At 39.5% G+C, this 22,858-nt stretch overlaps 1 protein-coding gene across 5 annotated transcripts in view; it reads right to left on the bottom strand.

Annotated features, from left to right (window-relative positions):
- csmd3b (CUB and Sushi multiple domains 3b) overlaps window positions 1-22,858 on the bottom strand; it is a 326,622-nt gene that overhangs the window by 61,277 nt on the left and 242,487 nt on the right. For all 5 annotated transcript variants that reach the window (XM_027286357.1, XM_019254824.2, XM_027286358.1 and 2 more), the window contains exons 13-25: window positions 20,050-20,232; window positions 19,409-19,735; window positions 17,380-17,574; window positions 15,743-15,881; window positions 14,846-15,033; window positions 14,311-14,499; window positions 9,927-10,043; window positions 9,334-9,549; window positions 6,661-6,849; window positions 4,153-4,253; window positions 3,923-3,991; window positions 3,593-3,749; window positions 1,985-2,176 (exon numbers count right to left, since the gene is read on the bottom strand). In XM_027286357.1, coding sequence (XP_027142158.1) covers window positions 1,985-2,176; window positions 3,593-3,749; window positions 3,923-3,991; window positions 4,153-4,253; window positions 6,661-6,849; window positions 9,334-9,549; window positions 9,927-10,043; window positions 14,311-14,499; window positions 14,846-15,033; window positions 15,743-15,881; window positions 17,380-17,574; window positions 19,409-19,735; window positions 20,050-20,232 — 2,262 coding nt within the window. The remainder of the gene's footprint in view (window positions 1-1,984; window positions 2,177-3,592; window positions 3,750-3,922; window positions 3,992-4,152; window positions 4,254-6,660; window positions 6,850-9,333; window positions 9,550-9,926; window positions 10,044-14,310; window positions 14,500-14,845; window positions 15,034-15,742; window positions 15,882-17,379; window positions 17,575-19,408; window positions 19,736-20,049; window positions 20,233-22,858) is intronic.

Below are 22,858 nucleotides of genomic sequence, written 5' to 3'. Positions count from 1 at the left end.
AAATAGATTAAGAAAGAAGTGAGCGTGCTCTGTGTCCCTCTGTCTCGTTCACTCTTTCTCATGCGGAGAAAGAGAAGAAGAAGAAGAAGTGGAGACAAAGTGCTGATCCTGCATTCATCCCAAAAGAAACCACCACACATTATATAACAGAAAATAATTCCCCCTTCTCTCTTTGTCTCTCTCGGTTATATATTTTCACAATCTTCATCCCCTCTGCCTTCTCTCCCTCCCCATGTTCCACCTCCCTCAGGCTCCCCTCCCTTCACCGCTCGAATATATTATCTCGAGTAATAGGAGCAATATTAAGAGTTGGGTGAAGGAAAAAAAGAGACGGGAAGAGGCAAAAGAGAGAGAAAAGGGAAAGAACCAATGGGGTAAAGAAGGAAACACTATGAGTAATAATAAGAAGCAATATAATATTAAGACTGCAGGTTAGCTGAGGTCATGATGTGTCACTGCTAAAATATAAAGTCAAGGAATATCAGCCAGTGGTTTTATGAGTCTTTCATTATTGATAGTGAGAAGGAGTGAGACTTATTAAGCTGAATCCAAAATCAGAAAGTTCAGAGGCAGCGATGAAGGAAGAAAGGTCCTTAAAACATTGGGCACGCTGTCATGCTTATGGCTCCCATCTGGGGCACAGCTGCAGCAGCCATTTTGTGTGTCATTCTGTAATGGCTTAGCATTTGTTTGGGTTTAATTAGAGAATGTAATCATTCAACCAAATACCTACTGGGAAGGAATGAATATGTCTCCAAATACTGCAAGCAAATACTATTCAAACCAGAGCATCAAAGCTTTTTACGCACTACATACCAACATCCTGATGAATGTGTGTGTTTGTGTATGAATGTGAGTTCTGGAGCCCTTATACAGCACAGCCAGTGAAAGAACATTATTGGCTTGTTGACATCAATATTCAGAGCTCTGGTTTGTATTTTCCCATCAGTTTGAAGCCCTGAAAAAATGAATTAAAATGGCAATGATGCTATAATGGAACATTTGGAAATATGTCAATTTGCTTCCCAGTGGGTTTTACTGTTTCACTAAAATGACCTGTGATTTGATACAGTGCTCTGTAGCAAAACCAAATTGATTAAAATGTGCTTAGGAAACCATTTTAACAAGCAGATTTGTCACTTAGCCCTTTATAGGGTAAGACAAATAATAAATAGAGGCTAAAAACAAGCAGAGAAACAAAACAAGGTTGGATTGTGTGTGTGTGTGTGTGTGTACATGTGTGTGTGGGCATGTTTGAGTAGACAGCAGCGCATTGGGGGATCAAGAGGGCAGTCTCCAAGAACAGAGAGCAAATCACCCACTGCAGGAAAGGAAATGGATCAATTGGGCAGAGCGAGTCCAGGTGGTAAACTGTCCTGAATAAAAAGGCTTTTCATTGAGACTTTAAAGCTACTTCAGTGTGTGATCTCATGAGAAAATCAAGACAGCGATTCTAAAGGAAATTGGCCTCCACCTGCTTTCTTTTCAGATTATTGAATGAATGTCCTGTGAGCAGAGACTTTGCATAAAGCAAGCAACACTTCCTATTACTCATGGTGTATATGCACTAGCTGAGTTCTAATTGAGATATTCCTGCTTGAGAACAGCAAAAGAAAAAACACTGAAAAGAGACAAAAAGGTCTACTTATGTTAATATTTACTGAATATGTCCTGCTCTAGATTTCTGCCTTGTGCAAATGTTAAAAAAAATCTCTGTTTTATAATGATGCCATTACCTTTGACAGGTCTTGGGTAACAGAGCAGCTATTCCACAAATACATGTATTGGTTGGCAGAAGTGCTATGATGAACCACAGGGCACAAAATGCAGGTAACCTTTCCCTTATTAAAGCTTTTTAAAGAGCGGTATTCAAGGTTCAGCCCATAATAGTGTGTGTACATGCCTCTGTGTGTCTGTATACTATGCTATCTTCGTGTGACCCCTCTTCAAAGTGTAAATGGCTTCATTTAAGTGAGAGTCGTACCGATACATGAAGGCAGAGGGTTATCCCAAGCCCTCCTTTCTCCTGTCATACACTTCAGAGTGGAAGCTCCGTGCAGAGTGTATCCAGGCTCGCATCTGTATGTGATGCTGCTACCAGAGAAATGACCTTGGTCGTTGACCTTGAAGCCGAACTGAGGCACACCTGGGTCCTCACAATGAGACAACTCAAAACCTAGAGAGAAAGAAAGGGCGAGAAAGATCTTTACAGTGTGTCCTTTTTAAAGTGCTTGCTAAGGGACATCTAACACCTAGTGGAGAAAACAGAATTAGTGTTGTTTAGATGCACAGCAATGCTCCACTAATATCTGGCACACTCAAGTATTCTGTTTATGAGCTTGCACACATCCTGTTAAGCTCTCATTCTGATTTAATAAAAAAAACAAACACAAAAAAAAAAAACAGGAAAAGATACACAAGACATACCAATATTACTGTAAGAGAGATATTACCGCATGTATACACCATATCCAATTTAATGTTGTTTTTCACAGTCTGTCTAAGCTCAGTTTCCATGGTAATATTCAGAATATTCTGTTTATTCATGTGCACAATTTTGGAAAGCGTGATATGAAGAGTTATATAAATAGCTTATCCTTATAAGACCTTAACCAGGATTTGATCTACGGTATTACCTGGAAGACGAGGCGCGCCGATTTAAGTTATCTCCTGGAAGACTGCCGTGGGTGCATGTCTAAATCCTTAAAAATGGCTATTTGCAAAGCTGTACTTTCACCATTTGGCAATCTGCCATCATCCTGATGTCTATAGTGTGAATAGTTGCCCATCTGAAACTGCTCTCTGTATGTTAGTCATATATAAGAAATAAACCATCATGCATTATTCATTGAATCACACATCTGAATTTTATTGAATGCCAGCCTTTATATCAAACATAACTACAAACATAGTGAGGCATACAGTAGTGTTTCATTACTACACACAGAAAATGCTGCTGCAATGTTCTCTAAACTAATGTTTTTTGTTTGTATGGCAAACTAATTTCTATTTGCATCAGTATGAGGCAGAGGTGCAGGGGAGTAAGTAATGATCCGCTCTCACACAGCAGAGAAAATGCAACTTTAAAGCTCTATGCAAATCATCCTGTATGACTCCATTCGAACAATTAGATTTTCTAATTCCGACTGTGCATCTAAGAGGGCACTGCCGAACGTGGGCGTGCTTTTGGTGAACATCGATGCACCTTTAACATGATCCTACGCAGAAATCAGAGTTCTCTGAAAGCTTTGTTAATCAAATGTGGCAAGCTTCTTGTGATCATCTCAGTGGTTGAATTTACAATCAGTTCTGTGATGGCTTCACAAATGAGAACATTTAGAGTTCAATTGATTCAGTAGGTATAGGTTACATTTGTCAGGAATTAGTACAGCTGTCACATGGCATCTAATTACTGAATTGATGTGACTTCCATACTGACTAGCTTACTGCTTTTGTGCTGCCACTTTCCTTTTCTAGATTTACGTAATTTAACAACATATAACAGGCTCCAGTTAAAAGTTCAGGATTTAAAAATACTTATTAATAACTGTGTGCATGTGTAAGGTTTTACTTCTTAGCTGTGTGCACTTACTTGAGTAGACCAGTTTGAATCCTTCCCCTGTACTTTCTGAATCACTATAAAATTCCAGCCAGAGATGATTTGAAGTGGAGATCAACGTCAGACCCAACATAGACGATCCCGTGAATGCTCCAAGAACATGGGCTGTGTTGTCTTTGCCGTCATAAATCTGCAATAACAACAGGAACAATGCACTCAAGATGCAAATACAACATATTGACCAATCAGTGATAGTCACGTTTTATTTTAACATGCATGAATTCAGTGTTGTAGATCATCTCTGACAGGTTTTAGGGAGAGGAAGTCTGAAAGAATGACGGAGGAATCACCAAATGTGTTTACCTTGAGTATATCCCCTTGTGCAAGATGAAAGGTTCTAGCAGAGATGTTGATTCCTTTCCCAGCCTGCACCTGAAGTCAACACAAAATCCATATTAGATTTAACGACCAACAAATAACATGTACTTACAAACATTTGAAGGTAGTAATTAACTTCCATAATGATTTTTTTTCCCACTTCATAGAGCAAAATGTAGAGTCGCTGTTATATTTAGGATGTGCAGATTTGTTACCTGGATGCTGTAGATGCACTCGTGGTTGTTGTCATAGTTCATTGGATAGTTTGGAGAGAGAAGGATCCCTTCATTGTTTATAACTGAAGAACCACACTCCGCTGATGAGGAATTCAGAGACGAGAATTAAAACATGCAGACACACACACACATATACAGAGGGTTTGGTTTCTAAATACTTTTAGCATGGTGTGGTGAGAGCATATGGGAAAATAAACATTTGTGATGCCACAGATAAAGTTGTTTTTCCCTTCTTAAGAACTGTTCAGCCCTACAGCATAAAGGTTTTAGTCCATAGTACGAGCAGAGAGCACAGGCTGTCCTGAGAGTGAAACGATTTTTTCATCCTACAGAAGATGGTGATTCTTTTTTTCTATAAATGGGTGAATACTTTTAATGTGTGCTTGTGTGTCTGTGTGCGTGTAATTTAATAACCCTTTCAAACAGCTGTATAGTCACCCATCTACTTGCGCTGAGGAGTAGGGGCAGGTAGTAAAACTCAGAAACTCATTTACCTAAAGATACCTGCTCTCTGCACTTTTCACATGTGCCCTCTATCTACAATATCCATGTCCCTTTTCTCTCTTATTCCCTTCCTCTCTCCCCCTCTCTGTGTCTCTACTGGTGTAATAGTCATATTACAGCTGTCATATCGTCAATAAATCACGCTGCTACAGTTTCCATTTAGAAAATTACCTCTCCACCCTCTCCCTCTTTCCTCTTTAACTCCCTCGCTCTTTCTCCCTCTCTATGAATAGTGCCTCCTTTACCCTCCTCTACTTCAATCAACCTTCCTCTTCTGTGTCTCCCGAGTTTGCTCTTCCCTCCTCCTCTCCCTCCTCTTTTTCCCTGTTCCTCTTTTCTCTTTTCCCTCCTGCTACTGTGTCCCTGAGCAAAAATGCTAACTGGAAGATAATGTCCAGAAATAATATTAAAGTAGAAAAAATAAACTAAAGGCAAAGACACCTCTTTGGTACTTCTCCAACTCCCTTTTGGACAGTACTTTATGAAAGTAATCTCTTGGTTAATAAAAACCACCAGAAAGGTGTTCTCATCGTCTCTTTCCTCTCCTCTTCACTCCACCTTTGTGATGTGCACCACATCATGCAGCAATGCAACACAACACACAAGAACTAAATATAGCAAACTGCACTCCACCAAAGAACACCGGCACGCAAACACCACTCCCACCTCTTTGCATTATCAGTCTTTGCACGTTGATGACAAAGAGCCAAAGACGTACACACTGGCCCTGCAAACATCACGCAAAGCTGAAAATAAGATTGGTGCGTGAAATGTTCTCACCAGCAATCTAAAATTAAAAAGTTATATTCTGTTTCTGCTCTTTTACTAGAACTGGGTGGTTAATGTCTGTCTTTCTGCCCCTGCATAGTCCCACGCTTCTCATGACATTGCTGAAAGCAATCCTGTAAAGGAGTGCAGAAACGTTCAGTGTAGACGCTTTTGCTTTTAATATAAGCTATCTATTGATTCTACATCTGCTCAAATCTCATTCTACACATTTCTTGCTTACATTACAAAAACCCTGAAGTTATGAGCACACGGCATTGATCCTCATGTGTAAATTCATGTTGTGCATCAGGCTTATTCTTGGTATTGAGAGGCAGTAGGTAAGTCCTTCTGTGCCCAGGGAAGAAATGTAAGACTGGAGTCTTTATCAAGGATTATGACTGAAGTACTGCAAATACACCCATGTTATGTATTTATTAATATTTTTACATATATGTATTTAGAGCTAAGAAAGCCAGGGCTCATGCATTACATTGCATTGAATGTGCATGGTGCTTTTAAAGTGTACATGACTCTAAACTTGAACCTGAATAGGAAGGAAACCCAACATAATCGTAGAAGGAGTAAGCAAGCAGTGCCGAGATTTAAAACCATGACTCCTTGATTCTATTTTCTCTCTTATTTGATGGAGCTAGATTAGGGTCAAAAGTTTTGATCTGAAAAACCTTCAAGCTTTGATTTTGAATTTTGAAAAATACACCAATGTATTCAAAATAAAAATAAGTGTACAGATATTTTTTTCAGGTTAAATAAAATTATGATCAACTCTAGTAATTCTTTTGAATCAATTATTTATTTGAATTTTTCACTTTCATGTGTTGCTTTCAGTTGCATGTTTTATCTTTTCAGTTTCAGATCTGTCTGATCAGTTTCAGTTTTGACCCAGATCTACTGTGGGGGGCGTGGCATCAACTGAGAGGGGTGCGGAATCATGACGGACAGCTCTACCAAAAGGCTAGACACCTTCCCCTATCACGTTGCCTTCAGGGAATGTAGGATCTAAAACGATTCGGCTACACCACGATTGACAGTGAAAAAACTGCTGTCAGTGACTAACTTCCACTTGCACACCATGCATGAATATTCTGCACGGCTAAAATTGTTTTCATTTCCAATTCTTCAATACGTGGTCAGTTCATGCAAATATAGCCTTTTTGATTTTTGCTGTAAAAATAAAATCATAATATTACCACATACCAACACATCTTGGTAAAGGAGCGCTCCACATTCTCCGTCCTCCTCCAAGACAGATTAACTCTGGCGCCCCCTCTAGGCGGTATCCCATATTGCAGGAAAAAGACAAAGTGTCTCCAATGCCAAAACTGTAGCCGTTTCTCCTGCCAAACCGTGGCATCCCAGGGTCCTCACATGGCTCCAACGTATACTCTACAGAAAATAAATTAAATATGTATTTATGACACAGACGCGAAAAAAAAAAAAACCCAAAATACACCACAATGGTTCAGCACAATTTGCCCCTTGTATCCTTTTGGCTTGAATACCAGTGAAGGACTCAGTTTTGCTGAGTGTTGCATAAGAGTAAGTGAGATGATGAGATTAGAGTGTAAATTACAGTGTCCTCTACAAATGGTGTTAAATTACTAAATCAATACTCATCACTCTCATAGTCCGGGAAAATACACCCAAATAAAACACATCCATCTATCAATGTATAAATATGACAATTAGTCCAAAAGTTGTGAGCCTGAGTTGCACTTGCTGATTTCGTGTTTAGCATGGTGCAGAAGGAGATTTATTTTCAGCGGGTTGAGACTGATGATGTGATGTGTATGTCAGTGTGCTGTGGGATGACACAGCCTGTTGAGCATGCTAGGATTGGCAAGTCACATCTCTGGTGACACCCCCCATGTGTTACATTCTGAGTACAAGCTTATGCCATCTGGGACACAGTGAAACATCCCTCACTGTAGACTCAGATTCAAGTGCTCCTTTATTTAGAGTCAATAAGAGAATTCATGAGGGGCAGATGTAGCCTTGGACTTGTCCCCTTAACCCCTTCCTTAAATTTGGAATGACAGTGGTGGTGAAGTAACACAAGTTTGGGTAGGTAAAGCACTTGTGATTCTTTCTCCTCTCTTAATTTTTTTTTTCTTCAGCTGCTCACAATGTTTTATGGGTAGTTCTTGAGGCCAGTGGTGAAATATCTCTGTTTATAGTGAGAGTGAGAGCTAAAGTTTCACTTAAAACAGCAACAGTTTTGTGTTGGGAACTGTGCCATGTAGGCATACGTCAAAAGTGGCACAAGAGGGCACAGGGCTAATTTCTGTGAAGTCAACAAAATGCCCCTAGGACTCCCTGTAAAGCAGTATTGAGACCACCAAACTATTCCTATTTCTGAACTGCCATTTCAAACTAAACAAAACAAAGTTTTAGTATAGTGTTTGCCAGGAAGCTTGGATGTATATAGTATTCCTGACGCTTTTCAGTCATAGCTGCTGTTGGCTACACTCCACTGAAACAGCTCTTGTCAAAATCTCCAATGACATCTTGATACACAGTGATGCAGCTTGGTTTTGCTGGATCTCAGTGCAGCTCTCGACACTGTTGATCATGCTGACTGATGTAAGAGATGACTTATGTAGGCAGTGGGTGGATATCTCTGGGTGAGCCCTGCAGACCGTTGTGAATCTGACTTGCAGAGTCCCCCAGGTTCTGGGCCTCTTTTCTTTTCTTTTTTTGCATTGTATATGCTTCCCTTTGTGGATTGTTGTCATTCTTAGCTTTGAAGAGTAGCCCCACAGTATATATTTGTACAGAGAAACCATAGCTGCACTCTATATGTTGAAACTAAGTTTCTTGAAGCACTGACAGCAACCAACATCAGAGCTGGATGATGTGGTATGGTATGCTGTGTAGGACTTGTGAGCACACTCAGCTGTAGTACGACATCCTAAAGACCAGACCAGCATCGTGTTATCAAGCGCCAAGGGTATGCCTCCCTTTGGGGTGGAAAGAATTTCACTTCCACATAACATGAGAAACTACTGTGAAACTAGAAACACATCAAATGCTTTGACATCTACAGAATGTTCGTATGTGCCGGTTTGGTCCATCTTAGGTTGTGAAAAAAGCATGTTGTCACCATATATTTGTAGCCCCAGTAAGAATTTAAGACAGGGTTCAGTTTTTTTCTAGTTCCAGGTTTACAAATCAATTAATCATTGATGGAATAATTGAACGGAAAATAGTCTTAGACCATTTAACCCTTTAAATCTGTCTGTGTGTGGCTCTTTCATTATCTGCCAGTTAATCCATTTCAAGATCCTTCTGATCACTTCAGAGGGACATGAGATCACAAAGTACATTAGTGAGCTACTTTAACCTTAATCATGGTCTGATCGGACCTTGTCGGCTGTACCACACTTTGTGTTTGGAACTAAAGAAGATTGTGCTTTAATGTTTGTGGCCTAACAGACCTTGAGACCTGTGGATGCCTTTGAAAAGCAACTCAAGGTTAACCTCTTTGTTTAATGTCCTACACTTGTATGGTGTCTATATTTTATGTCAGTTTGTTTTAATCTACTTTTAGTATTTGAAGTGTCTTGTGTGCTATATAAATGAACTTTACAACATTTCTTTAGTAACTTTACTATCTGAAGTGAAGCTCAGACTAAATTTACCAGAATACATTTGAGGAGACTGTAAATGTCTTTATTCTGGTAGAAATATTGTTCTGTTCTCTTCCATTTAAAGAGAAGATATTATTTAACTGTAGTGTCTTGGATCTTCCTATCATGAGTTTCTAAGCTGATTCTGTGTTGCTCAACTTACTGAATTGACTAGACTGAGGGTAAATTAAATCTAGACCTTGTTGGAGAATAATAGTATGACTATATTCAAGTAAATTACCAGAGAAAGTTATGTTGAAGCCCTCATATGAAATGGAAAAGTCAGAGATAAATCGTAGCTGGGCTTTGAAGTTGCCATAGAGACCAGCATTGATGTTGCTAGGCAACTCGTTGCCGGTCAGGCGAGCCAGTGGTTGCAGGAAACTCCCATTCTCAGTAACCAAGAGGTAGTCATGTTGGTCCTCCAGATGAAACGAATTGAACTGAAACTGGACTCCTGTTAGACACACACAGAGATGAGTAGACAGACATAACAGAAAAAGACTTTTTAGAAGTTCATTTCATTCTTAACTCATCAATAAAGCTCAATTTATAATAATTAGAAATCATTTCACAGTGTGATTACTGGAGATACATAAAAAAATACATAAAACATGCTTACTTCTCTACCAACTTCTCTTCATACATGCACTGCAGCCATAAATTTGAATGTATATATGTCCCGGTGAATATACTATATACCATAGAAAACTGAAAGTTTGTGGCTGTAGCATACAGTAGCAGTAGCTGCACTACACTAGTGTGTGCTACTTGCTGCTGTCTCTCACTCTGTCTCTCTCTATTAAGAAGTGTGAATCTGTGTGTGTCTCTTGCCTTTCCCGTGGCTGACTTCAACAGTCCAGGTACAGTTGAGAGATGAAGGGTAGCTGTCTGGATAGCCGGGACTAAGGATGGTTCCCCAGGGACCTCTAACATCCCCGCCACATAGAGCTGGATAGATTGAGGGAGACAGAGTGGGAGAGAGAGAAAGAGAGAGGGGCAGAGAGAGATAGAGAGATGCACGGAGACAGGGGACGGAGGCAGAGAGAAGGTTAGCATCAGATTGCTGATTGTTAAAACAGATAATGTTTCCCCATGGACCTTTAATACCACATCTATAGTACACACACACACGCATACCCACACACAAATGCTACAAGAGAGGAAGAGCTCGACAGAGACAGATACATAGAGCGAGAGAAAGAGAGATTCTCTAAAACTTGTGGGTAGAAAGGTCTGCATGCACCAACAGCTGCAGAATTTGTGTTTTTCTGATTTATTCCTCCCACTGTTGCACAGACATAAAATAATGACATAAATAATGTAAAATCCACCACATACTGGAATTATAAATAATGGATTATTTGCTGTTGATATAGTTTAATGTCCCTGAAACTAACCAACACCACATGATTAACTGCAGAGATGATTATGGCCATTTGTCATATATGTTGACATAATAATAATAATAATAATGCTGAGAGATTAACTAAAACTACAAAATGCACATTTTTTTCTGTTTAAGGAAACATATCAGTTTAATTGCCAGTATTTGAATTATTCAAGCTTGTTTTTTTTTGTTTTTTTGTGTTTTCACTTTGTTGGAGTGTGTTGTATACAGATGACAGCTCTTCAACAATAGGTCAGCATATGTGGCAGCAATAACATTGCATGTTGATTGTATGACACACTTGTATTCTGGGTGTGCAGCAGTGCTTTTGATGGGCCTCTAAAAGTACTTCTACTTGTAGATGCACTCGCACATGTGGTGCATGAATAGCTTGTACTACATGTACTAAAACGATAGCGCCTTTCTCTAGCACAACACAAGGTACACTTAAGCTCCTCTGCTTGGCCATAATTAGCTCAACCTTTAAGATCGATGTTGCTAATTAAGTATCTTCCGGATTGCAGTGACCGATCACAACTTCCAGAGCACGATCAAATCTGATCATATTTTGCTGGCATTTAGTAAATGCATATTTGAAGTCTAACTAGGTTGTTTTTCCTCACAGCAATAATAGGTTCTCTATAAAACAACAAACTCAAAGTCAATCAAAATATATGCAGTGGATTTGTTGTGAGCCAAAGAATGTGAGAAAAACAGTTAATGGAGTAATTGGAGTTTCTGACTAAAATGCAAAGTTGCTTGTTATATAACAAGTGACCATCTGGACAATAAGTGTACTCTCTTCTGAAGTGTGGGATAATTGAAACCTGTTAGCAAGATTTTGTTGTTTTGGGATTCACAGTGTCTGAGCTATCTGAAATATCTTGTCTCCAAATTGTTTTGAGGCGTGAAATAAAAATCCCAAGAAAAACAATGCTTGAATATTATTTGAGCTACTTTTCCACAACATTAATGCTGTGCAGTATCTGCATAGTGTGCACGAACCATAAAATGTCTTTTGTTTCTGAAATATTCTTATTGTTAATACAGTTTGATTCAAAGCAGTGATATTCAGAGCAGTGAAGCAGTGCAAATATTTCTTAGAGACTACTTAAAGCATTTTGAACCTCTCAGTACAGCCTCACAATGACCCTGCAAGTTCTGCTCACGGTTCAGCTGTGCACATTGTTATGCAGCAAGAGACCGGTGCTCGCGCTGAGATCCTCAGAGTTGAGACCAGGTCCTCGGAAAAGTTCGGAAAAATCTGTTGCTCAGTCTATGCATACTAATGCACGCAATGTGTTGCAAGGTGCCTCATTTCTGCTCGCTCTAGTCGGTCCATCTTACAGTTGGCCGACTGGCCTGTCATTTTCTCTTACAATAAACCTAGAAAATGCTTAACGTTACTTCAAAAGTGCAACCTGGGAGAAGGTCAAACTTCTGCTTCTGAAAGAGTTCTGCTGAAGTTTCCATGAGAAGAACAATTAACCAGTTCAATGAGAGCTCAGAAGTATCAAATCGGACAACTGCAATACAGACTACAATCTACAGAGAACTGCCACAAGGGTGTCCTCCACTACAACCGCATAAGACAGGCAAGTCAGACATTAAAAATGTTGCTCAAACCAAAAGTATCAGTAACTTCACTCTCAACCAAAATGATTTTTACAACATCAGCATCCCCCAAAACAAGGGCGAGGAGTGAGAATATTTCCAAACTAAACAAGCGCAGAGACACATACACACACATTGTACACACACATTGTACACAGCCTGACACAAACAGTCATGCACAAAAGCGTGCATGCGCACACTCACAGCGCTATTAATTATTAATACTTTTCTGCCAGGAAATTCTTAATGTTGAATGCTGAGCTATGTGAGGAGTTTGAAACACTGCATTACATCTCTATCTCTGCCAGTTTCTCCGTCTCCATCTCTTTCTTTTAGATCTTCCACTTCCATTCTGCCTTTTCTCCACCTCTTTCCATTCCTTTCATTTCAAAGTTGGCTCCAGTGATTCCACCAGAACGTCAATCTTTGGACTTCAAAAAGATGTTGACAAAGGTATCTGAATGATATTTTTCCTCATTTAAATTCACACAATCACTAAAGGAATCATCCAGCTGAAGTCTGGCTTATCGTGGTCGTTCTGTAGACATCTATACATCTATAAATCTTTTCAGTATTAACAACATTTGATTTCTGCAACATTTCCCAGGGCTGAGTTGGCTGCCTTTGGTGCAAGCACTAGTTGTCAATCATCAGGGTAGGCCATTTCTCACAAACCGCAACAGCAAATAGTTCCTATATTTTTATGTTTACATCCTGTGTAAACACAGTCTAATGGCATTCAGCCCGCAAATTCCAGGCAGCACGCTTGATGTTTATATGCCCAAACTGCTTCCTCTAAAAAAAAAAAAACACTGCCAGTGCTGGGAACTGTGGAATTCAAATGTGGTTAACAAGCGAATGAGCCAACAAGCCGAACCAAGCAAATCGCCACAAAACTGAGCAGCAGTGCTGCATCTCTCCTTCCACCCTCTTCTCCTGCTCCCCCATGATTGCAATGAAAGAGAGGGAGAGAAAGGGAGAGAGAGAGAGAGAGAGAGAGAGAGAGAGGGAGAGAAAGAGAGACAGAGAGGGAGAGAAAGAGAGAGAGAGAGAGAGAGAGAGGGAGAGACAGACAGACAGAGACAGAGAGGGAGAGAAAGAGAGAGAGAGAGAGAGAGAGAGAAAGAGAGACAGAGAGGGAGAGAAAGAGAGAGAGAGAGAGAGAGAGAGAGAGAGGGAGAGGAAGAGAAAGAGAGAGATACACCCTCCTCCCCTGTGCTACTCCTGAGCCCCCCGCTCCTTGATTTGAGAGAGAAGAGAGAGGAGGTGACAGCCAACACAGGCTCTCGTCAACCTTACCTCAAACCTTCCTGTGTTCACGGTTCACACAGGAGAGGAGGTGACAGGAGGCTCATGGATAAAAGCACCATGCACACACACATGCAGGCACAAGCACACATGTATGTGCTGACACACACACACACACACACACACACACACACACACACACACACACACACACACACACACACACATACACAGAGAGTACGTGCCCACAGACCTCTAATCTTCTCCTGAAATCATCCCCTATCAGCCACAGCAGCCTTCACTGCAAATTGCCCCTGCATACGCCCAAGTGTGGGTGGGTGGGTGGCTGTGTGTCTATATGTGATTCAACCTGTGGTTTTGTCACAGAACAACATGCTCTGTGTGACTCAGATCCACATATAGAGAAGACAGGATCCACTGCTGATCTTTTCCACATACCTCAGCTTTTTTAACAGAATAACTAGATCATTTATTTTTGTCCAAAGCTTCAGTATCAGGACAGTCAGGTTGACCTTGTGCAACTGTAATTCCGTATTGGCACCGACACTGCATACTGTACAAACACTGTCATAATGTCTCTGCACCAACATCTAGAGGACATGTTGTGTTGCATTTAACGTCGTTGAGGTGAAGAAAGTGATTTCAGAATAATTGATGTCTGTTTTTGCTCATTTTGGGTGTCAGGATAGTGTGACATATCAACATAAATGATCTACAAAGGCTGACAAGTCTTTTTTAAGTCCATACATCACATGATAGTTTGGGGGTAATGTTATGTTAAATTGCCACATTTCATTAACAACTAAAGAAAATGTTGTCTAAACATAATTTAGATCAATGCTACAACAAAATTAGGTGTAATAAAGATCAACAGATACCGGAAGGAGGGCACATTACTTCTATTTATTATTTATTTTTTAAAAGAGGTAACTGTTAGGCATTTACCATCACATGTAGGTAAGGGGTGACTCCACCAGTGGTTCTTCTCACATACAAGTGGTTCCTCATGACTCAGTCTGTAGCCAGAATCACAACCAAATGACACTGTGGACCCGATGGAGAAATCCTGCCCATAGCGAATACCATTGACAGGGATACCAGGGTCCAGGCATGAGTAGCTGTCCACAGTAACACCTAGAGAAAAAAACAAAGGATTGGGTGTCCTGATGGCTGCTGCTGCTGATGTATTCAGATAAAGACTTGCCTTTTATCTTTAGTTTTGCTGATCTTCATAATCTAAACCTCACAGATGGTTTGAATCTCCACATTAAACACCATGCTGTGCAACCATGGTTGTTTGTTTTTCACAGGTAATGACTGCATGAGGCCAGCTTGTGAAACTGTCTGGTGGTCTACTACTCTGCATGTGTATTATCTGATCTGTATAACTTATAGCATGGAGGACAACAATTTGTATCTATGAATGCACAACCATGTGTACTGTACATGCATAAACATGCTGTAATAGTGTCTGACTTACTTTCATATAATATTTTGAAGCCAGCATTTGAGCGACTGTTATCGGTGGTAAACAGCAGATAAAGAAAGTTGCTGCTGCTGAACAGGAATTGGGGGACCTGGGTACCATTAAAGGAGCCAACCAGAGGAGACAGGAGGTTCGGCCCATCATGGATCTCCAGAAAGTCATAACCCAACTCTGTCTGGAACCTGTGAGACATCAATATGAAAACATCACAATGCTGTTAATCATTTTTGATTGTAATAAAAGCCTTCAGATTTATTTTAAAACAATTAGGACATCACACAGCTCGGAAAAGGCTCAAGCTTGATTCCTACCTAAACGTTAAAGTGAGAGCTTGTCAAGCCAACATAATGCTGTTGCTGGCCAAATGGCCCTTAGAACCTGCTAAATTTCATTGGAAAGCTTATCACAGCCATCAAAATCATTCTGTAAATGTCTGTTTTTTGTTCTTTAATTCAATTAAAATACTGCAGAAAGACAGGGGGAAGTTTAACAAGTCTGATCTGTCAAGCCCTTTATAAGTTGTTGAGCCAATAATGTTAAATGCATTTTACAATGAAATAAAGTTGAAACAGAAACGCAAACCAATGAAAAATGGTTTTTACAGGATTATCTAAAGTCCCCCTTCTCGGTCTAGTTTAGTTCACAGCTCAGAGAACACATAAAATAAACCAAAATATGACCCAGCCTTCCTGATCAATATACAACTCCCAATATTAATTATACAGCCTATGAAATTTAAGAGATTATTATATTCCTGGTGGATCCCCATAAACTCTAAAGTCTTGTAAATCTTTGCTTGTCAGAAGTAATTGATGAATCTGCACAGTTCTGCCTGTTCAGGGCCCTGAGAGTCTTCATAATAATACTGATTTAAAGAATTATGCCACCCACCTGTCAAATGTGATTTTGATGGAGCGTCCAGGCTCTGATTCAATCACCCACTCACAGCTGAGGGAATCTTTGTAGTAACCAGGCCACCCAGGAGACAAAATCACTCCACTTGGGGCTGAATAGTGGCCTCCACATGGGGCTGGGGGAGGAGAGGGGACAGAAAAAGAAAAGTGAGAGAAGATATAAAGGACAAGAGATGTTTTATATCAAGAGCACCCAAGGTCTAGTCTGAGTTGAGGTCAAGTCCAAGTCGATATGTAGTGAGTGAATACTGATACCAGATATCATTCAGTCAGTGTTCTCGTCTGAAAGCTGGTTTGCTGGAACAATAAAGGCTGAAAACTAGCTTCAGATTTAACAATTGTAGATCATAGTCACTTTAGATAACTAGCTATACTTCCAGCTGTTTTTGCCACTTGGGGACAGAGTTGTAAACGCAATATTGACAAATATAATGTCCAGACATGGAGCAGCAGCAGCTTTAGTTTGCGGACACTACATAGGTCCAATATTTACTGTCCTTTAGCTTAGTTTTGGTCTCCAAAAACCCCTGAAGAAAATATCTGGCTCTTTAGCTCATAACATTATATGTCTGCCATAGAACAGAAACATAACATTGCAATAAAAAATGTATACACAAGCAATAACAGGATCATGAAGAAGCAAGCACATTTGTAGTAATCACTCATAACCATAAATGTGAGAGCTTTTAGCAGAATGTTATCTATTATCACAAAGTTACATTGGCCTGAAGCTATTGTTTTACAGTCTTCCTTTAAATGTAATCTTGTTTAAAGTTTCACTTTGTGTCTTAAGTCAATTTGTTCTGGGTTGTACCTGCTGAATGCAAGTAAGTTGATTTTCCATCCTAACAGTCATGGATACACATTAGCTACAAAGGATGTGGGGACAATATTTCACCTGGAGCACAATTAACACAAGCTTTTTTTGTACCACGCTTCCATCAACAGAAGCTGTGTTAGAAATATCTTAAATTAATTATATGTGCTGCTGGTGTTACAGCCTAATTACTTATACAATGTTTGATACAATTATTAACATGCAAAAACTGCATGTCATCTTTTCTGTACTTTAATACAAGCTGCTGATTAGACTTAGTGTTAATGTCACCTTGACAAATTATTACATTTCTAAATGGTGGTATAATTACTATTTAGCGAGACATTAATATAATAGTAATAATAATAATAATAATTGTCAAACAAATGCAGTCAAAGTGGACTGGTATGATCACTATTAAGCGGACCTCACTTGACTTTTCAAAGGGGTGCTCACGCTGTCTTGTGACTTTTATAACACACCATTATGATAATTAGATGTAACATATTCATATACGTGTGATTAACTTTACATTTGAGTTAAAGGTCACCTGCATAGATCTTTCTCACTTTATAAGAAATTATTTTATATTATTAAATACATGTGCAGCCATACTGTGGCTGTGGCCGCAGAGTATTAATAGTTCTTTCCCTGGGTATTTAACTGGCCAACTCTGTATCTTTTCCCTCTGACGAGCTCACAACAGATTTTTTCTTTATGCTGCAGTAATAACGATATCTTGGATGACATATTGTTCCTGTGTTAACAGTTTAATCAGCAATCAAGTCAATATTTACCTTCACATTTAGGAATGGGCCCACTCCACATGACTTTTCCTCGTTCTAACTGACAGGAGATTGTCTCGGTTCCCTGGGTTTTGATGAAACCGTCCTCACAGACCACAGAGATGGAGCTGCCAAGCTGGAAACTGTCTCCAAAGCGGCGAGCGTTGATGGGAATGCCAGGGTCTGGGCATTCATTATGGCCAAATGCTGGGTTAAAAAGTAACAAGAAGACACAGATATGATGAGGAATATATTGGAGACTACTCCCACAGAGAGAGAGGAAGAGAGACACATACATGAAAAATGACAGGAATAACAGGAAACCAGTACTTAACAGGCACTCACAGGTTACGTTTTTGCTCATCATTTTGATTACATTTCTGAGAACCAATCATATAGATATATGGCTGCAACGTGATGTTCAGTGTTGGCCAGAAAAATGTCCAAAAATGTCTCCTGTAATCGGTCTATTCTACAGCATATTCCTGCTCTGTCTGTCTATAACTCTGCTTGTATCCTCATTTCTCATGCTACAGTATATTTGCACTGATTGGTTCAGATCTAAGCAATTTAACTTCTGATAAAACTCATGTGAGCATGTCTGCTTCAGGATATGGTCTGGCTCATCAGATTTAAAGGTTGTAAAACCTTAAAACCGACAACATGTTTTGCCAGCTGAAGCAATATGGGGTGGTCAGGTGAAAGATTTTAAAATGACAAACGCAGTGACCACAAAAAAAAAAAAAAAAACGTCAAGAGACATAGAATTGTGAGAGCTGAAATCACATCGTGTGGCAACTTGTGGACAGAACACTTCAACATTTTAGGAAATGGGTCTGTTTGACATCAAACTCACAATTGGATGGAAGATCAATATCAATTTCTATTTCTGTTTGTCTGGTATGGAGACGTCTTTAGTCTAAATTAGCTCAAAGACTGCACGCAGGGGCTAACAGTTCGCCACCATCAAAAATGAACAAATATCCCTTCTAACAAATCCAAAACGATCTTATTTACTGTACATGTTGTATCCTGTTGTCTAACAAGGCAGTTGTTAATACATCTAAGAGTCACCCGGGGTTTGATCAATGACAAAAATCTGTACAGCTTACAACTTTACAATAAAGACAGATCTTCTGATATGTTATCTTCTACAAAACACTTTTGGTTTCTATTTTGACATGGGTTGAAGACACAAGGAATTATGTTTTTTAAAAAGCCAATTCTGGAGTCTTTGGAAGGTGTATTGTTTTACTTTTGACAGAACTAGGTTTCCTCTTGTTTCTAGTCTGTGCTAGGCAAGGCTAAATTCTGACATCCTGAACTGCTCTCTGTACAAGACAAAGATGGTATCAATCTTCTCATCTGACTCAAACAAGCCACAAAGTTCCCAAAAGGTGCTTATTTGCCTCTGCCTTTGTTCTGCAACCTACACCTCTATTCTTAGCTGCTGCACTGGCCAGACGACCCTTCTTGGATCAATGAAGTTTGTCTTTCCCGGAACACCTCTCAGTGTGCAGTCTGATCTGACTTTTAGTGAATTAAAAAAAAGCTTCTAAACCTGAGGGGTAAAAAATAGCACCTGCTCTTTCTCAGTGATTGTTGTGACGAAAATGAAGCACATAGCTGATTTTTAGGCCACGAAATGTTTTCAAGATTGGATATGGATGGAATGGATATACTGTTTGAGAACAAAGCCACCTCACATCTAATGCAATCTCGACAGGTCTTGGCTGAAAGTCATGCATAAAATTCATATACAGTCATATGAGGAGTGCTGTTTTATAGCTTCAAAACAGAACAATGCCTCAGCTTCTCCTGCATTGTTATGCTGCAAAAGAAAATGAATATGACCAAAATGATCTTTTTCTTGTCATAAACATGTATCAAATTCATGTTTTAAACTCTGATTTTAGTCATATGTTATATATTATCAATATATTATTGTCTCACCTTGTTAACAGCACAGGAGTGATTTTCTTTCTGTTTTAAATATGAAAGTAGAATAAAATAAATTAAAAAAAAAGAAGAATTGACATACTGCTGTATGTGATATTAAATCCTCGTCCTGACATGGAGTGATCGGCCTGAAACTCCAGCCTCAGTGTGTTGGTGTTAGATGTCAGATGGGAAGGACTCTCAGCCCCAGAGAACCTTCCGATGACGAGGGCATCATTTGTTTCGCCATCTTTCACCGTTAGGGAATCATAGGGTGCCTCGAGGTCAAAGTCATTAAATGCCAAGTGGATTCTGGAGCCTGGATCTGATTGGATGAGCCAGACACAGTTCATGTTGTTCCCATAGCCTTCTGGGTAATCTGGAGAGAGGACAGTTCCTGAGGGAGCTGTGAAGTTTGACATGCAGGGGACTGTGGGAGAAAGAGTAGTACATGAAGGCAGACAGAGACAGACAGACGGACAGAGACGGGGGTGGGTAAATCAAAATTTAGGAAAGGAAAAGGAGGGGAGGCAAAGAGATGCAGAGAGAGAATATTTCTGTTAAATATTCATTGCCACAGCATCATCGGTCATCATCTGCTCCAGGCCACAATAAACTCTGTACTGTCACCATGGTGACAGGTCAGAATGAATGTTATCAATATCACAGCAGAGCACATGCACATGTTTTTCCCACCCATCTGCAGCCACATCCAGAACTGCTAGAAATGATTTGAATACTTACATATGCATATGGGGATGTTCGCTGACCACTGATTGTTGTCTTGGCAAGAGATCGTTTTCTCTCCAATCAACTCAAAGCCAAACTGGCACTCAAACCTCAGGATTCCTCCGTTTGAGAAGCTGTCCCCTTCTCTTATTCCATAGAGAGGAGTTCCGGGGTCACCACAACTTTCTTTATCTATTTCTGTAAAGACACAGTGTCAGACGGAGACATTTTAACATCTTTCATCCACTGATGTCCAAAAACAATTAAAACACACATCAATAAGACCAATAGTTAGACTAGTGGACATACTATTTCATTAACTTGAGCACTATTTCTTTTTAGTCAAATATATAATGTCCAGCTGCCATTAATAATAAATTGAACACCAAATCTGTATTAATCTGCAGCAGAAAATAGTACAGAGCAATTTACTTTGGCTAAAATCTACCCAGCTATTTTAAGAATAATTTCTACTGTTTTTGAAAATAAAACTAGATTTTCATGACCCATTTTTTAAAATGTAAATCTTTCGTAAGAACTAATGGGCTTGGGGCTGAGATACACATTGCTGTTTTTTTTAATGGGATTTGTTTACAAAGAGAAAAATAAAGAATATTGTTATTTAATATTTAGTCTCATCATTTAACATGGATCTTGACCTAAACCAGCTTTATTTAACTCTTAATATCTGAGCTAATGGTAATGATAATGTCTGACATCTACAGGAGCAAAGCATAATGGTTAGGGCTGTCAATCGATTAAAAAAAATTAACTAATTAATTGCAAAAATTTCTGTAATTAATCGCGATTAATCGCGATTAATCTATCAATAAATATATCAATACATTAAATGCATTTTTCTGAGACTGAAGCTTATAATGAATATTTATTTATGTAAAATGATCAGATTAATGTAAAATAAACACAGAGAAAGTATATTTAAATTCATTCATGTTACTGGCTTAAGGTGCACATATGCACAGTGCAAACAGAAAAAAAGCCAGAATGAGGAAATATACTGACGAGTGCCACACTCCTGTAGTGTAGACAGGGTGTTTTGCTTTGAGGTGATATGTTAAAGTCGTGTTACTTCTGTGGAATTTAAATTCGGATTTGCAAACTGTGCAAATTAGCTTGTTTTTGTCCAACAAGCCGTCGGGCAACTTTTTAAAATGAAATGTTCCCCATAAAAATCCGTCCTTATCCATCTTTCCGCCATAGACTCTCCTTTAGTTAGGATAGATCATAGACATATACATAGACGCCGCATTGAGCAGGTTGGTCCGTTGTTGCGATACGTTAACATGTCCGCCATATTGGATGTGGCAGATTTGCCCGTAAACTAATACAAGCAGGGCCGGTTTTAGCTATGGGCAATGTGGGCGACCGGCCAGGGCGCAGTCTCCGTGAGGGCTTTAAGTTAATGCCTCTTATACACCCATTCACACACACACACTATCTGGGAATATCTGGGAAACAAAGCTCTACTTTGCCACATCCAAAATGGCGGACGCCACCGGAAGTAAACAAAACCGCGTTAATTGCGTTAATTTTTTTTAACGCGTTAATTCTTTAAAATTAATCGACGAAATTAACGCGTTAATTTTGACAGCACTAATAATGATGTAAAGTGCATAGAATAAAAACCATTAAGCATTTTTTTAAGACTAACTGAGCATAAAGATGCATTATATTAAGTGGACAATATGAGGTAATTGTCAGCACATGTTCAGCACATGTTCAAATTGAAAGTGAGTTTTTTAATTTAAGGAGAGACAATTCACAGTAATTAACATGAGCACTTCAGTCCATCATGTAAATCTGAAATCTTTAGCCATACATGCAAATTTTCATCTGCAGTCCCTGGCAGGTTGATGGCATACAAGAAAACAATGAAAGAAAACATAAAAAAGTGCTTAAGCACAGACTAACAGTAAAACAATGCCATGCTACAAGAGCTGATCATCAATTATTAACAGAAATACATTGCCAACTGGAATACAGAATTTCTTAAAGATGATTGGCTCTTGGTTTGCTGTAACAGGTGAATTTCTTGAACGCTTGTACTTCTTCGTTTACATCGCCTGGAGCTAGTTTGTATCCATCTCCTTTAGTGGTGCCTCTGAGTTTGTAAGTATTCATTCACCCTTTTTATTCACATTCAATCTGACGATTAGGTTAGACAGATCCGACTTTGATTCTATATAAAGGTGCCACTGTGTCACCATAATTGTCTTTACAGTTTTGAGTACAGTATTTCTGGAAATAATTCCCCAGACTTCCTCACCTTTATCCCCCAGCTCCCCTCTCCTATTTTTGGTGTTATTTACAGGAGTGGCCCATGACAGGAAGCAAAGGCGTGTGCTTTGTGTGTGTGTGTGTGTGTGTGTGTGTGTGTGGGGGGGGGGTGCTAGGGCGCGTGTCTGAGTGCGTGTTTGTGATGTATTGCATTAATTTCCATCATGACATCGTCTCTATGAGACGAGCACACTCAACCAATCACAACCTGCCTAACACATAAGCTTGTGCATGAACACACACACACACACACACACACACACACCCACACACACACACACACACACACACACACACACAGCAGAAGAATAGAGAACAAATTACTTTGGAGGGAAAACAGGCGCACCGACAGATCATTCCTATACGACTACTTACACACACACACACACATAAATACTGTACATGTTCATGCACCACACACACACACACACACACACACACACACACACACACACGCCAAACAATCCCATGTGCACAGTGTGTCTCTCCTTTGCTATCTCATACAGAATACACACATTTCTTTCTC

Source organism: Larimichthys crocea, chromosome XIII (assembly GCF_000972845.2).
Source record: "Larimichthys crocea isolate SSNF chromosome XIII, L_crocea_2.0, whole genome shotgun sequence".
NCBI lineage: Eukaryota > Metazoa > Chordata > Actinopteri > Sciaenidae > Larimichthys > Larimichthys crocea.
The sequence above is the reverse complement of the archived record's forward strand: the minus strand, read 5'-3'. Positions and strand labels throughout refer to the sequence as shown.